This window comes from Oncorhynchus nerka, linkage group LG4 (assembly GCF_034236695.1).
Source record: "Oncorhynchus nerka isolate Pitt River linkage group LG4, Oner_Uvic_2.0, whole genome shotgun sequence".
NCBI lineage: Eukaryota > Metazoa > Chordata > Actinopteri > Salmoniformes > Salmonidae > Oncorhynchus > Oncorhynchus nerka.
Window position 1 is genome coordinate 27,910,782 of NC_088399.1, and position 16,901 is coordinate 27,927,682.

Consider the following 16,901-nt stretch of genomic DNA (forward strand, 5'->3'; position numbering starts at 1 on the left):
ATATATAAATAACTTTCAATGCAACAGATTATTAGGGAACAATGAGGCAAACATAGGTGCGTTATGAGGTTCTGATGTTTCTAAGTGGTTTGGGAAACAATCTTCAAACCTCAGAACTATCATAGAACAGAATGAAATATGAAAGCACTATACTATCCATTGTTAAAACAGAAGAATTATGTTTGTACTTTCACTACCCTATGAATTGTACCTAAGGCTTGATAATCACTGATTGAAAGCTTTATACCACTTTCCTCCACAGACCTTGATGGGCCCAAGGACTTGGAAGTGAGCGAGTCCACAGAGACCAGCATGACGCTGGTGTGGAAGAGACCCCGAGCCAAGATCCCCGTCTACAGGCTGGTGTACATCTCCAAGGATGGCCGGAGGGAGGAGGTGGAGGTCCCTGGAACAGCCACCTCCTACAATCTAAACAACTTGACCCCCGGCATGATGTACACCATCACCCTGGTTGCTGAGAGGGGCTCAAAGAAGAGCACACCTGCCACCCTGTCCGCATCTACAGGTGAGGGTTGAAACAGAATCTTCACAACTGACTCCACCCTCGTATTGCAAGGCACAAATATGTGTGGTTGATCCTTTAAGAAAGTAGTTTCAGTTCTGCTCTCTGCAAATAGCAATTTTCCAGTATACAATAATCTTTTGCCAATTTGAAGTCATAGATTTGGTTTCAGGTCTGGGTAAAAAACAGTCTCTTGTGGGAAACATTCAGCAAGTGCTAAACGTTTGGATCCTATTGCACTGCTAACAGTTTTGAATTGCATTTTATAATCCTAAGAGATAAAGACATCTGTAACAGCTTTACCAATCCAAACATATTTCACAACACAAGCTCTTGGGAGTGAAATCATTTCCTCATATACATACCAATACTTGACAGAAGAATGTGGAATTACTAAGGGCAGTTGTAGGCTGTAACTTACTTTATTAGTGGGACAAAAATAGACAACACTGAGGCCAACAGTAACAGTGCAGAAAGACACACAATCTCTAAATGTCTTCCTTATCTGAATTTGTGCCTTTGTGTTTCTCTTGTAGCCTCTTTCACGTTTTACATAGCCAACCCTGCCCCTGAGCTTACCACTCCCATAGGCTCGGAGGACAATATCATTAGTTTTGTGTCGTTAGACCCCTCTGACCCAGACCTACAGATCTCAGGGATGGGGCTTGAGCTCGAGGATAAGCTGGGAGAGCTGACTGTCTCAGTTGTAACGTCCGAAGGATTTGAACTTTCGTGGGAACCAAAGGCACATGTTGTCTATGATAGTTATATTTTAGAATGTAGAGACACTCTGGGATTATGGGATGTAAAAGAGGTCCATCTCCATGGAGATGCCAAAGGTTCTAGATTTCAAGGCCTGAGGGAATCCACAGAATATCGAGTAAAGCTTTACGGAGTAAGCAATAGCCAAAGATCCTCTCCGCTTGAAGCAGTCACAGTTACAGGTATATGCTTTACTTTTGGGCTGCATGCCTTCAGTACAATAGATATCCCTTTGTTGTTGAACATGGCTCATTTTAAGTCTGCCTGGATAGCAAAGTCAGGATTTGATCAAAGGAGTTGAGAAATTCAAAACCAAACCTTTCACGTTTTGCATGATGGTATTGTGATTTTCAACTGCAGTGGATCAGTACGCATGGCATGATATTAGAGGTTTGAGATAATACCATCTTTACAAAATGGCCATTTGGCTTCATCCCATCCAGTCACTTCTTGCATGCTGAGGACGGCAGTCCTAAAACGGAAAGTGTTGCTTTCAAACTATGAAGAGGAATCCATGCCCTCTCTATTCCAGAGAAATTCAGATGAAGGACATTACTAAAATTGGTTATAGCAAATATAGCAATGGATACTGGGACTGTAAATGCTGTCATTTGCAGGGCATAATTTGCGGCTTTCTGTCAGCAACAATACTATCTATTGGTTGTTTAAAAACACGTTGTGGAACCCCCCCCCCAAAATAGGTTTGTTATCAGAAAAGTTGATACCTTCTAGCTGAAGAGATAAAGCATTAAGAAAATCAGTGAATTCCATGGAATGGCAATTCAGAGAGGTTACAATGTCTCCACTGTTTCCCTGCAGATCACCATGACATCCAGAAAAGTCGATTAGACTACATTTGCACACCAATTTCCTCCTTCATTAGAGTTTTTAAAAGCACCCAATTTGTTCTCTGTATGTCTGTGCCAACAAACTTATCCACTTCACTGTCATTGCTTGCGATCCCATTCACATTGCATTTTCATTCTGAAATGTTTACAGTATTGCTTGCAAAGGACAATGTTAAAATAGCATATTATGCATCTTGAAACAACAAGACATGAATCAAACTCTAAAGTGTTCAACCAGGGTTCTGTTCCAATATCCATGCTTGCATAGTACACTAGTGGTGACCTAATATGGATATTGGAACATAAACAAAGTTGTAGGATAACTTTGGCAGTGCATGGCTTCTTCATCCATTTGAAGTGTACTGGGTACTGTCACTACGGTGGACTATTCGGAACCTTCAAAAATTAATGGCCCTCGTTCAAGGGCCATTAATGCATGAGCTGCTCAGTGTAAATGTACGTCTCCGATGCATGTGGAAGTTTATGGTCCCTGACAACAAGAAAACCTGTACAGCACCATAGAGAGAAAATGGTGATGAATGCAGAATTATTCCTTCCAAACCTCAATGGGAGAAAGTTAGACAAAAGACAATATACCTTTTGTTACTGTAATCAATCATTATGCTTTGTGGGTACTTATGTTAATCTTTTACTCTACCAGTTATTTCTTCTAACCAGATCTTCTTCCCACAGGTTAACCACTCTTTTTGTTTTTCTTCTGCTCCTTTAGAGGTTACAGGTTACACATTTAATCCTTTTGAATGTACTTTCATTTAGCACCCAAGTCTACCTCTACTGATGTAGTCGCTCTGAGTGTCAAAAGTGCTCAGACGACACGGTCTCCTGACACAGGAGCTGTTCATCCAACAGTCCTTCCCCTGGCTCCTCTGATCACAGAGGGGCCTATATCTACATCTCTGTACCCCACGGGGGACATCCCCTCTGGGGCTGAATCTGAACCAGAGGCCTCCAGCCTGGAGACGCTAGGGGACCTCAATGTCACAGACGTGAGCCCCACTAGCGTAAGGCTAGCCTGGTCAGCCCCAGATGAAGCCTTTGATAGCTTTTTGGTGGAGGTGAATGCTCTGTCAGGGATGGCACAAGCTCATGTGACCACGGTACCAGGAAGTGCCAGGAAGACCCTTATAGAAGGCTTGTCCCCTGGGACACGTTATGAGGTTTCGTTGTATGGGAAGGTGGAGGGGGAGCAGTCTCTGCCTCTTCATGCTTTTGCCAATACAGGTACATGGAGCAGTGATTCTTTGCCATAGACATCCATAACCATCGGTCATCTTTCTCTCCATCCCTCTCTCCATCCTATCCTTATACATGTCATACATCCTCCCATTCATCCATCTGTCTTTGTATTCGTGTGTTCTGTGTCATCATAACTGACTAAGAAAGTGCTGCTGAAACACATCACAGTTTAATCCCTGCAATACATTGTATAGTTGATGTGAAATATATGGAATATATAAAGCAGGGTTCCCTAATTTGCGGCCCGCGGGTGATTTTATTTGTTGTTGCATTTTATTTTTTAATTGTCGGACATAAAAGACTGTAAAACCTCCAGCAAATCAACTCCAAGTGATTTCAATTTTGGAAATCTATTCCCAAGTTTTCCCACACATAATAAAGAGACACATGTGATCGTATACAAATGTAAGCAAGGTTTGAAATTCGTTTGGGCTTCTTGCGGTCAATTTGCAGTATACAAATTATTTGTAATTATGTTACGGCCCCCTAACCATCCGCTCAAGAAAGAAATCGACCCTTGGCTGAATCTAGTTGATGATCCCTGATTATGGGATATAAAACATAATATGATGTGAAATATCGATTTTTGATATATTTCATATAGTGTATATTTTATTGACTGTACTATGATCTGTTTGTCTGCTAGAGGAGCTGAGGCCTGTGGTGGCCAACCTCACAGTCTCTGACGTGACATGGGACAGCTTCAATGTGTACTGGACTCCCGAGGACGGGGAGTTTGAGAGCTTTGTCATTGAGGTGACAAACTTAGAGGGAGGTCCAGAGAGTGAGAACCTCACCCTGTCGGCTGATGCCTTCAACCTGGGCATTTCTGGCCTGAGTCCTAACACTTTGTATAGGATTGGCCTGTACGGGCTCCACCAGGGCTCCTTCCAGGAGCCGGTGTATACTGAAGCCACTACAGGTACCTATGAATGGAGGTGTCCCCCAAGGTTCTGTTCTTATCCCTCTCTTTACTTCTTTTTCACTCTGCCTTTTGAGCAATTTCTCTCTATTCCAGTTGGGATCTGTGGTGAACAGCATACACACACATCTGCCTGTTTCCATTCACATGCAAGCATCCACAGCACTGCATGTAGCAAGCAAGATCACTGACGTAACCCTTCAATTTAGCCTTTTTTACCAATGACAATGTTTCATTCTAACAACACCATGCCATGTGTCATTCTTACCCTCCAGCCACTGTGTCAGTCTTTCACCACAGGGCAGGGTGCTGGGCATCACCCACACAAACCCTTACCTTATAACTGAAACAAGCAAGCTGCCCGCAAGTGACCAACCTCACCCTGTCTCGTCCCCTCCTCACATTCCTGAGTGCATGAAGCCCTCCCCCTGCCATTACATGCATTGTGGTGAGTTTTGATGTGCTGCAATGATTGCAAAAGAAAACCAAACAACACCTCCTCCCCCCCATCCAGTGTCCATTCGCCATCATTCCATCAACCGCCCCCCCTCATCCTCACAGACTGAGTAATTAACCTATAGCTTGTTTGCCTGTTGGAGTCATGCTTTAACTGAGTGGCCAGAACGGCTGAGTGACATTAGAGGCCTATGTATTGGTTTCAGTACGATAGAGACTGGAAATGTAGGCCTAATAGTATACAATGAACAATGGAGGCTGCTGAGGGGAGAACAGCTGGCTGGAAAGGAGCAAATGAAATGGCATCAAACACCTGGAAACTATGTGTTTGATGTATTTGATACTGCTCCAGTCATTACCATGAGCCTGTTTCTCCCCAATTAAGGTGCCACCAACCTCCTGTGACAATGAATACTATGTACTGTGTGTGTGTTGTAACAACATTAACTCCTCTTTTAGATATTATATTTGTGAAACATTGTTTATTCCTACTATAGTGCAACAAAACAGCAACTTATTGTCCTACTCAATGTAATGTGTGTGCATGATTTGAACTTGTTTGTGAATGTCTCTTGCACATAAGTGTTTTCCTTTCCCTTGTCAACAAACTCTTCCAAAGGCATGGAGTGTTTTTAACATCATCACCCATACATATTATTAACATCATAAGTGAATGGCTCTCCTGCTTGGGTTTGGCAATGTACTATCTCACCAACAACATGTCTACTGTCTTCTAGCCCAGGGTTCTCCAACTCCTGTCCTGCAGAGCTACTGAGTATCCATGCTTTTGTTCCAGCCCAGCACTAACTACAGGCTACAATTGTTTACTATTTGAAACAGGTGAGTTAGTGCTGGGCTGGAACAAAACCTTACATTACACACCCAGTAGCTCTCCAGCACCAGAGTTGGAGACCCCTGCCTTACGTCACATTTTGACACTAAATTCCACCGTACACTTCTGTCAAAAAGCATACTTGTCAAGTCTAGCAAATCAAGTCAAATCCTGTTGACTTTCTCTCTCCGGCACTTTGGCTATCTGTCACTTTCCCTGTTTGTGTCTATGTCAGTGTCTTACTCTGTCTTGTCTGAACAAACACTGAACAAAACATGCACATCTATTTTTAGAATAAGAGCTAGTCCTGACCTGGCTTAAATTGGAATAATGATGATATCACTTACACTTTATATGGCACAAATGCTATTATTATTCATGTGACACATTATGATGAGTACTGATGTGTTACACTGCAATATATTTGTACCTTTCTTTAGTCTTCACCACATCCCCAAAAGCTTGCCGTTGTATTGTCAGAATTCAAATGTGCATGTCATTCATTTTTCATTATATTCAAAGACTATCGAGAATGGCAGGTGTGAGGTGAGTGCCATGTGAAATTGCACTTATTATTCTCATTTATCTTTGATAAACAAAATCATCTACAATCTATTATCATCCCCTTAGATAGATAATTGAATATGTAGCAGCCAAACGAGTGATTTCATAGGCAATAGGCATATTGCTTTTAACATTTTAGCTTATTTAAAAATCCAATAACTGTTTCTTCCTTTAGTGAGCGAGCCAGTGGTTGGCAATCTGTATGTATCTAATTTAACGTCAGAGAGTTTCTCCATCTCCTGGAATGGCACTGAGGGCGAGTTTGACGGTTATGTCCTGGAGATTATTGATTCAGATTGGCTGAAGGAGCCAAAGGAATATAACATATCCCAGAATGCAATGTCTCATGACATCACAGGGCTAAGGCCCAGCACTGACTATATAGCCTACCTCACTGGGATTGTCAAGGGATCACGAACCCATGCCGTCAGTATTATTGCATCAACAGGTATTTCTATTTTGTTTGTTTTGTTTATTTCTAAAGCCAGAACGAGCGCATGATCACTTTGCTCCATATTGAAGTTTGCAATGCTTTTCTGATCATTTTTCTTGAGCACACATACTTATTATATCAAATACACATGACTACCCATTGACTTCATTATCATCTGGGTCACTTTAAGTTTTTGACACTGGATTAAATGGAAAACAGTTCATTGAGGGGACAAAAGGATAGTAACAGTGTGCCACCCTTAAAAAAATGAATGAATGCTGACTTTTCTCTCCTTTGTAGCTGCAGAGCCTGACTTGTCCAGGCTAGTTGTTTCTAACGTTACCTCAGACAGACTTTCACTGTCATGGAGGAGAGGGGAGAAGGCTTTTGATAACTTTATAGTAGAAGTCAGAGAGTCTGCTTTGCCCTCGCAGGCCATGGGCCGCACCCTGCCTGGAGCGGCTCGCGCCACAGTTATGACTGGCCTCAAAGGGAGTACAACCTACGACATCAAACTGTACGCTAGCTCCGCTGGACAGAATACACAGCCCCTATTCGCTGTAGTCACCACAGGTATTGCATCGCATGTATTTTTTCTCCATATGTTACATTATAACATATTATAATTCCGAATTCAACTCTTCTACTCTTAACTGGCTCATGAGTAGTCAAACCCCGACTATGAAAATAATCATAACTTTATAGTTTCAGCCATAGTACTAGACTGTCAAACAGATAACGTCTAAATTTTATATCACACTCCTCATCTCCCCTAATTCAAAACCGCTGTTCTCTTTTGTCCAGAGGCAGTCCCACAGTTGGGCTCAATAGCTGTGTCCGAATCTAGCCCCGATAACTTCACCCTGTCCTGGGGCACAGTGGCTGGTCACTTTGATGGCTTTGTCATCCGGGTCGGTGACCCTGAACAGCTGTTTGATACACTGGAGTTCACGCAATCTGGCGAGGTCCGTAACATTACAGTCACTGGCCTAGTGGACGCCACTGACTATGACATTGAACTGTACGGTATTTCTCATGGGCGCCGCACCCCTTCCGTTTTAGCCCATGCCGTCACAGGTACTATGTCATTTACTCAAATCTTACCACTTATGTTGAAACACTGACAGGGTGGAAATGTGTGTCCCAGTAGCCAAAGAATTACACATGAACTCTCCAGGGACCCACCCAGGTTTAAGCGGGACAAATTTGCAGGCTTTGAATAGTGTTCAAGTGAACATTACAAAGAGGCGTGATGGATACAGTATTCTTGGATGAGGATCTTTACTTTAGTGTTTCAACACCCCCTTTTATCTACATGACATGTCCACTGTTTTTAATTAAGAGTTTGTCACCCATTTATAAACATGATATCAATCTATTTAGGCTATGTGCATGACTAGATTCTCCTAATTGAATTGGGGCTCTACAAGTCAAAGGGCCAACTGCGCTGAAGACAACAATTACTTTTGCAATCATTGCACACATCAACTACCATATGTATTCTCACCACGTCTTACCCCTCCTCTACCCGACCCTAATCCCCCCCCCCCAAAAAAAACTCCTGCTCCCTCCAGCATCATTACCCAAAGTGGAAAACTTGACCATTTCTGAGATCACCCCATTCGGCTTCCGCGTGTCCTGGAGGGCGCATCATCCTCAACAACAGGAAGGGGCTCCCTCTACTGGTGGCTTCGGCCACTTTCACATAGTGGTGTCAGACTCAGGCTGGCTACTGGAACCTCAGGAGTTCATTGTCCCTGGCAACCAGAGCTTCTTGGACATCTGGGGCCTGATCACTGGCATAGGCTATGAGGTCAGGCTGACTGGGGTATCCAGTACTGGGCTGGTCTCCCGCCCACTGACCACAGTGGCTGTGACAGGTACCACCCACAGAGGCGTCATGGCTGTTGAAAATGAGGGGGCATGAGCCCCCTACCAATTTGATCAATTTGTAGATAAAAGGTATACAAGATATAGATGATTTTTCTCACAATTCATTGAAATACATTGAATTCGGTCATCAGTGCCCCCTCAAAAAATAAGGTGCATGATGCCTCTGGCCACACTACACACACTGTAGGCTGAAATTCTAAGATGCACACAAGTAACTTGGAGTTAGGATTCGGCCCTGTACAAAGAGGCTTCTCCATCACAGTGAGGTGTCACTTGGGACAGCTTGAGGGATTGGTCACTATTCAGTCGAAGTGAAAACACAGGTTTACTTTACTTACTCAAGGGGTGATTGATTCCCAACTTGTACTTTTACTGTATCACAACAAACTAGTAGGCCTTTCCACTGTAATCTTCTGAGAAAGGATCAAATATTAATGCCATCAATGCTTTACTTTGGTGGGGAAGCCTCAACACACAACCCTACTACCTCCTCCAACATCTCACTTACTTTTCCAGAGCAATCTGATTACTCTTAATATTTTCTTCATCCTCTTCATGTTTGAAGCATCATAGAGGTCTTGCCTGTGTTTTCAGTTTGAAGCTTAATTGTTACAGCGAAGAAGTGTGTGGTGCTCTGCTTTTTCCTCTCTCCAAAATATGAAAATATGTTTTCATATTTTAAACTGTGTTTTCCCCTCAGATTTCGCATAATGTGACACTGTGAACGTTACGGTGTAAAGGATGTCATTTTCAGTGGACACATATCACTGTCACTAAGAATTGTTTGAGGTAGGCTAAGCAAGCAATATCTAAGTTTCACCTGTAAATATTAGACTGATAAGGCGTTTAAAAAACAGTCTTTATTTCCAGTTGAAAATGTCTGAAGATGGTTATGGACCATTGATTGGATAGTAGGCCTAGCCTAGAAGTAGGAAAACACAGACAAATCAACATGGCATTTTCAGCATGAAATGTCAGTTGACCTAACCACTCGTTTTCTTATTTACCTTTGAATGCACTGAATGCAGGGCTGGCATTGAGGATGCATGCGGTGTGGATGGATTGTTTTGGCCAAATCCTTGGCTTGATGCAACAATCATGGAGAATAGTAATTGTGGATGTTGTCTTGCTAATTGACGTCAATAAATGTCTCCACAACCATAAACGTGTCTATTTCTCAATAAAATAACAAAGGAATGCAAAGCACCTTGACGATTTGAAAGCATGTCAGAGTGGTGGTAGCCAGTTCATGAGAATTTAACCAAAAACTAGGAGTCCTACTCTCTCACCTTTTCCATCTAGTCGCCGAAAGTTGCCGTCGTCAAATTTGTTTTCTAGTAATTGGGTGAATGTTTCTCGACAAATACGTCGAATTGAATTCTCTTTCCAACCAGAGGCTGAGCCAGAAGTGGAGCACATGTTTGTCTCGGACATCACTTCAGACAGTTTCCGCCTGGCCTGGACCGCAGATGACGACATGTTTGATAGATTTGTGATCAAAATTAAGGACTCCACAAAGTTTGCGCATCCGCAAGAAGTCAACGTCCTTGGTGACGAGCGAACCAAGATTTTAACGGGACTCACCGGCGGCACCGAGTACGAAATCGAGCTGTACGGTGTCACTTTGGAACAGCGCTCCCAACCAATTACCGGTGTTGCTCGAACAGGTATTTAAATAAAGGGCCTATTTTCTGACAATCTGAACTATCAGTAAATGCCAAAGCACAATGTGGTCTGCATCTCACATCTCTCGTCTGGTTTCTCTGGAAACAGGTGTCTTGATTACAAGATGCAATACTGATCTTTGTTTTGACTGGGTTTTGTAATAATACCTTTTGTTTTTACTGGTTTTCTTTTCCAAGGGATATATTGCCACTGATAATTAATTTATGTATTAATAGTTCTAGGCCTGTGAGCATCAAGGGACCAAACAAGTGGCTCCTGAGGGGTGCAGCGGTCTAAGGCACTGCATCTCAATGGGGCGGCAGGGTAGCCTAGTGGTTAGAGTGTTGGACTAGTAACCGAAAGGTTGCAAGTTCAAATCCCCGAGCTGACAAGGTACAAATCTGTCGTTCTGCCCCTGAACAGGCAGCTAACCCACTGTTCCTAGGCTGTCATTGAAATTAAGAATTTGTTCTTAACTGACTTGCCTAGTAAAATAAAGGTAAAAAATAATAATAAAAATGCTTGAGGTGTCACTACAGACACCCTGGTTCTAATCCAGGCTGTATCACAACTGGCTGGGATTGGGATTCCCATAGGGTGGCGCACAATTGGGCTAGCGTTGTCCGGGTTTGGCCGGTGTAGGCCGTCATTGTAAATAAGAATTTGTTCTTAACTGACTTGCCTAGTTAAATAAAGGTTACATTTAAAAAATTGGTTTTGCATGTCTCTTTTTCCCCATATGATATCCTTTTAAGGAATATGGAGACACATGTTTTTGCATTAGATTATGCTGCTTCTTATGCTTGGATTTAAATGCAGCTCAAAGTCCATGTGTTCTGATGCCCATTATAGACCAATTTTCATAGCCTATACATTTTACTGGCCACTAAACTGGTTAAATTGTGGTTATTAAACTGGTTACATTTTTTTGTAGCATGTTTGACAAAAGTTTAATGGTTTGGTTCATGCATTGAAATGTGCTCCCTAAAGAGCACACTTTTTTAGCATTTTGGGAAGTGTGATACTGATGCACCCCTGTTGATCTGTAGATTGCAGTGGGTTTCAATCTTACTCTGGCTGGGGTGATTGTGGTGGGCCTTTGTTGGTTTTCAGCAAATATGTTTTCTCACTGGAATTGCGTGTGTCTTTGTGTGCCTTTCTGATTTGTCAGTGTGTATATTGACACACCATAGGGCAATAGGCCTATTCCGTTGAATAAACTGACCTCAGTAAAAATCGATTCCTGATCAAAAATCAAACTCAAACAGATCAATCTAACTTTTCTCATTTTTTGCTTGCCCTTTTAACCCTGACCCCATCGCTGTGCCAGGCCTGGGCGCTCCAAGAGGCATCCGCTTCTCTGAAGTGACTGAGTCCTCGGCCATAGTACACTGGATCATGCCTCGTGCCAGAGTGGATAACTACCGCATCATCTATGTGCCTCTCCAAGGAGGTGAGTGAATAGCCTCATATCTTATAGTGGCAGTAAAGTCTACCCATTATAATAAGGATATTGGACTGCGTTTATAAGGAATTTCCTCTCCTCCAGTATTTTTCAAATTGGACAAAGCACTCTCTCTAGTGGAATATAGAGTAATCACATGGTTTCTTCACACAATAATTTACACTTGTGTAGAACTGTGAATATCTGCAGCTGCTACCAGGGAAGGAAAGGAAACCAATTCCTTAAAGTGGATTTAGCAGTACGATTTAACAGCACCATTCAACATTTATTTACTTCAGGATAGAAGAACGTAAAGTAGCATAAATGCAATATTTTCTCTCATCAACAGGCAGCCCAATGACAGTGCTAGCAGATGGGACTGAGACCCAGGCCATGTTGCCTAACATGTTGCCAGGAGTGACCTATCAGGTCACCATCTTTGCTGGGAAGGGCCTGGAGGAGAGTGACCCGGGGACAGAGAACATCACCACAGGTGTCCGACTACTCTTTAGCATACATTTACACATTTGACCTTTTACTAAATACATGAAATGATATAATACGTTTGCATTCAAGTCACAGTGCTATGAGGAGGATAGACAGAAGTCTCTGTGTCATGCATAGACATTATGAGCATTTCATAAATCATTAGCTTCATACATTCATACTCAACAGCACATATGGTCCTCCTCTACTCTGTCCACCCCAGTCAATTATTCCAGGAAAAAGTATGACATTATTGCATTGGGTTGTTTGCAGGTCATAATATTGTCAGTACAGGTGTTTGTTTTCTGAAGCGGTTGTGGCTACAGGCCTATGTGTGTAACAAAGATGTGTATTTTCCTCCTCCTTAGCTCTGGACAGGCCTCAAGCTCTTTCTGCTGTCAACGTCACTGACACGACCGCCCTGCTGCTATGGCAACCAGCTCAGGCCACTGTCGATGGCTACGTCATCACCTACAGCGCAGATTCAGGTTTGTGTGTGTTTCACAAGAGGCCCAAGGCACAGATTGCCAGGAGCTGACATGTATTTATGTACATGATGTATTTGTATCAATGGTATCCCTCATCACTAGCCAAAGAGACACAGCACAATAGGACTGTTGGTAGTGGTAACCGGGCGGTGATATTGTCTCTTTCCTCTGCTGTCTGCAGTGTCCCCAGTGATGGAGCACGTTTCTGGGAACACGGTGGAGTTTGAGATGGGCTCCCTGGTCCCTGCCACACACTACACAGTAGGGGTGTATGCCATGAGGGAGGCACAGAAGAGTGGCACCATCACCACTGAATTCACAACGGGTAGCTCTCCAATCAGATGCTTCATATAGGAGCATTGGGTCTGATTTTCAAACAACAATCAAACTGTGTAATATTTTATTGTTCATAAATTCAACGAAGTGCAGTATTGTATTGTTCATGAATTCAATATTAAGACATCTGTGATATCATTATTATTATTTATTTTTTTGTTTTTTTGTTGTTGAATTTTACCCATTTTTCTCCCCAATTTCGTGGTACGGGCACGGGAGAGACGAAGGTTGAAAGTCATGCGTCCTCCGATACACAACCCAACCAAGCCGCACTGCTTCTTAACACAGCGCGCATCCAACCCGGAAGCCAGCCGCACCAATGTGTCGGAGGAAACACAGTGCACCTGGCTACCTTGGTTAGCGTGCACTACGCCCGGCCCGCCACAGGAGTCACTGGTGCGCGATGAGTCAAGGATATCCCTACCGGCCAACCCCACGGACCTCGCCAGGTCGCGGCCGGTTGCGACAGAGCACGAACCCAGAGTCTCTGGTGGCACAGCTGGCGCTGCAGTACAGCGCCCTTAACCACTGCGCCACCCGGGAGGACCTGTGATATCATTATTTAACACGTTTAACATGTGATCCTTCCACTTTCCTGTTTGTGTCTGTAGATGTGGATTCTCCTCGTGACCTGGCGGCCACTAATGTCCAGACAGACGGTGCCACTCTCACCTGGAAGCCTCCGCGTGCCGCCATCACCGGATACATCCTCACCTTCACCTCACCCGACGGCACAGTCCGGGTACGGGTTTATGAGTCCGCACACTGGCCCCCACTATCGATCATCAATGGCTATTTTACAGCTACATTTTCCAAAGTGCTTTACATTATGAATAAAGATTGATTTGATTTGAATACAGGAAGTTGTCCTGAGCCCTACAGCCACATCGTACAGCATGAGTGAGTTGAGTGGCTCTTCAGAGTACAGCGTCAGGCTACAGGCCATCGCTGGAGCCCAGCGGAGCCGCCACGTCACCAATGTCTTCACCACCAGTAAGTAGACTGCTACACGCACCACCTCCTTCCCCTCACAGCTTTACAATGGGCAGATCTCAAGTGATGCTCTATTTCCTATGTAGTGCACTGTTCTTGATGTGTGTGTGTGTGTGTGTGTGTGTGTGTGTGTGTGTGTGTGTGTGTGTGTGTGTGTGTGTGTGTGTGTGTGTGTGTGTATAGTTGGAGGATTATACAGATACCCTAAGGACTGCTCGCAGGCTCTGCTGAATGGAGACACGATCTCTGGCACCTACAACATCTACCTGGGAGGGGACGAGAGCCAGCCCATCCAGGTCTACTGTGACATGACCACGGACGGAGGAGGATGGATGGTGAAGAACACACACACGCGCGTGCTCACACACGCACACGCGCACACACACAAAGTTTAAACTCCAGGTTTGATTGGATTGACCTTTACATGTTTGTGATAACACTGAAGGTTTGGCTTCAGGGCTTGTATATGACAGGTTCTGTCAACTCTCTTTACAGGTGTTACTGAGGCGCCAGAATGGAAATCTGGAGTTCTTCAGGAACTGGAAGAATTACACCGGTGGCTTTGGGGACATGAATGATGAATTCTGGTTTGGTGAGTCCACATCTCTCCACCCTTCCTTTATTTGTATTTTATTTTCTCCCTTCATTCAGTATTTGTGGCCAATGCGGAAGTCAAACCACAATCATGGGGTTGCATCACCATGCTCCAACCAATTGAGCCATAGGAAACAGGAATGGCACTGTGATGTCATTTCCTGTCGTTTCAGGTCTGGCCAACCTCCACAAGATGACGGCATCAGGCCAGTACGAGCTGCGTGTGGACCTGAGGGACAACGGGAAGTCGGTCTACGCTCAGTATGACAAGTTCACCATCACAGAGCCACGTAGCCGCTACAAGATATACTTAGGAAGATATAGCGGCACAGCAGGTAAGGACAATTATAATAATAGCTGTGTTTATTAGTGCTCCTGCATAGAAAATCTAGTCAGATCTAACTTGATTAAAATTCCATTGAAATATACCAATAAAAAACAAAAATTACAATAAAAGACACAATATAACTGTGATTGAACTATCCATATTTCTTCTCACCAGTCAATGTGTTTTTCTTGTTTCCTAGGTGACTCTATGACCTATCACCATGGTCGGCCCTTCTCCACGTACGACAATGACAACGACATTGCAGTAACCAACTGTGCACTGTCCTATAAGGGTGCCTTCTGGTACAAGAACTGCCATCGTGTCAACCTCATGGGAAAATATGGTGACAATAGTCACAGCAAGGTACAAAAAGTGTGGCCTACAATGTATTGACTTCCTTTCTGCTATCACAAAGTGTGTGTGTGTATGTGTGTGTTTGTACGTGTGCGTATATTATATTCTTGTCAGAGTATGAAACAAGATTATTACATGTATTATTTATTACACATGCACACATATTTTGAAATATAAAATGTATATAAAGTGTCAAATGTAAACATGTTAAAAAAAGTATACTTTTTTCCAGGGTATCAACTGGTTCCATTGGAAGGGACACGAGCATTCAATCCAGTTCGTCGAGATGAAGATTAGACCCGTCAACTTCAGAAACGTTGAAAGCCGACGGAAAAGATCATAGACTTAATACCTGTACATGGTTATATTGTGAAGATATGTGGTGGAGGGTTTGGAATGGTCAGAATAGGCACTTTTGTGTGTTTGATTTGTTTGATTGTTTGCGTTCATTGGAGAATGCTCAAGCCAAATATGGCTCCTTATATTATGTCCAAAGATATTTGAATATGCCAATTAAGAATAAGGCAGTTTGATTATGAAATGTGAAACAATGAATGGAGATTTCGGTTACACTTATTTTTATGGTGAGGGTAAAAAGAGTCCTACTGTAAGTTTCACTCTCGCTCTTATGTTCTATTCTCCCACACTGTTAAGCTCTCTTTCTGGCAGTCGATAAAAAAAACTGTATGAGCACCGTTAAGCTTTTCAACTAGGCACATGGAAATAATAACGTGTCTTTATGCCACATCCCTCAGTCTCCCCAGACGTTGAGGGACAGGGAAATAAAGCTATCGAGGTTAAAGGAAAATTCCACTCAAAAACGATATTTTTGTCCACTGTTGATACAGTCCTACAATGTTTTGCATGTCAGCAGATACGTTTTCAAGATACTGGACTTTCAAGAAGCAAAGTGTCACTTGCCACATCAGCATAATGATGTAAAACGCACCGTATGATGCCAAACGCATCATTATGATGATGTGACAAGTGACACTTTGCCTCTTGAAAGTCCAATGTCTTGGAACCTTGCCTGCTGACCTGCAAAACATTTTGGGACTGGATCAAAGGGGGATGAATGAAAAAAAATACAAAAAAATAGTTTCCTTGTACAGACCTGAGGGCAGGACTGACTAAACTGGGTATCGTTTGTTTCATATTGAGTGATTGATATTTCAAATATAATTTTATATTATTTAAACCTATTGGAATTCATTAACAGTATGTCCACAAATACAACAAAGCAGGAAAACTATTCTTGAGAAGATTATGGTAGTGATTTTAACCACTGACATCATTGAATACCGGTTTAAATTATGTCTGACATTTTTTTTCAACTGAATAAAAAAAAGATGTCTATATGAAACCCTCAATACAATAAAATATACTTTGTTAAAAGGTGTCAGCATTTTTCTTGCTGCCAATGTCAAACATACCTGTATCTTTACGTAAAAGTTTCCTTTCAACAGCAGATGGCAGTGTTGAGTGTTCATGCCTTAACCATGAGAAAAGTACTCATCAGTATGCATCACACAGATTGAGAGCATATTAACCTCACTAGGGTACGTGGGACACTAGCGTCCCACCTGGCCAACATCCAGTGAAATAGCAGAGCACCAAATTCAAAAACAGAAATACTCATTATAAAATAAGCCTAAAATAGCAAAAGTATTCAACAAACAATAATACACATCAACTTACTAGACTACTTCTGTAAAAGTGGCTC

General features: G+C 42.8%; 1 protein-coding gene across 9 annotated transcripts in view; it reads left to right on the forward strand.

Moving 5' to 3' along the window:
- The window catches only part of LOC115121378 (tenascin-like), a 42,320-nt gene extending 25,747 nt beyond the window's left edge, over positions 1-16,573 (forward strand). Inside the window, exons 10-29 of one of the 9 annotated variants that reach the window (XM_029650457.2) lie at positions 263-526; positions 1,060-1,467; positions 2,911-3,375; positions 4,037-4,312; positions 6,340-6,612; positions 6,898-7,170; positions 7,402-7,674; positions 8,172-8,477; positions 9,885-10,157; positions 11,486-11,608; positions 11,949-12,092; positions 12,454-12,573; positions 12,755-12,898; positions 13,521-13,651; positions 13,770-13,902; positions 14,086-14,237; positions 14,398-14,494; positions 14,670-14,831; positions 15,024-15,187; positions 15,411-16,573. In XM_029650457.2, coding sequence (XP_029506317.2) covers positions 263-526; positions 1,060-1,467; positions 2,911-3,375; positions 4,037-4,312; positions 6,340-6,612; positions 6,898-7,170; positions 7,402-7,674; positions 8,172-8,477; positions 9,885-10,157; positions 11,486-11,608; positions 11,949-12,092; positions 12,454-12,573; positions 12,755-12,898; positions 13,521-13,651; positions 13,770-13,902; positions 14,086-14,237; positions 14,398-14,494; positions 14,670-14,831; positions 15,024-15,187; positions 15,411-15,521 — 4,292 coding nt within the window. In that variant the 3' untranslated portion in view covers positions 15,522-16,573. The remainder of the gene's footprint in view (positions 1-262; positions 527-1,059; positions 1,468-2,910; positions 3,376-4,036; positions 4,313-6,339; positions 6,613-6,897; positions 7,171-7,401; positions 7,675-8,171; positions 8,478-9,884; positions 10,158-11,485; positions 11,609-11,948; positions 12,093-12,453; positions 12,574-12,754; positions 12,899-13,520; positions 13,652-13,769; positions 13,903-14,085; positions 14,238-14,397; positions 14,495-14,669; positions 14,832-15,023; positions 15,188-15,410) is intronic. The other 8 variants (XM_029650466.2, XM_029650473.2, XM_029650481.2 and 5 more) reach the window with 8 other exon arrangements.
- The last annotated feature ends 328 nt before the right edge of the window (positions 16,574-16,901 follow it).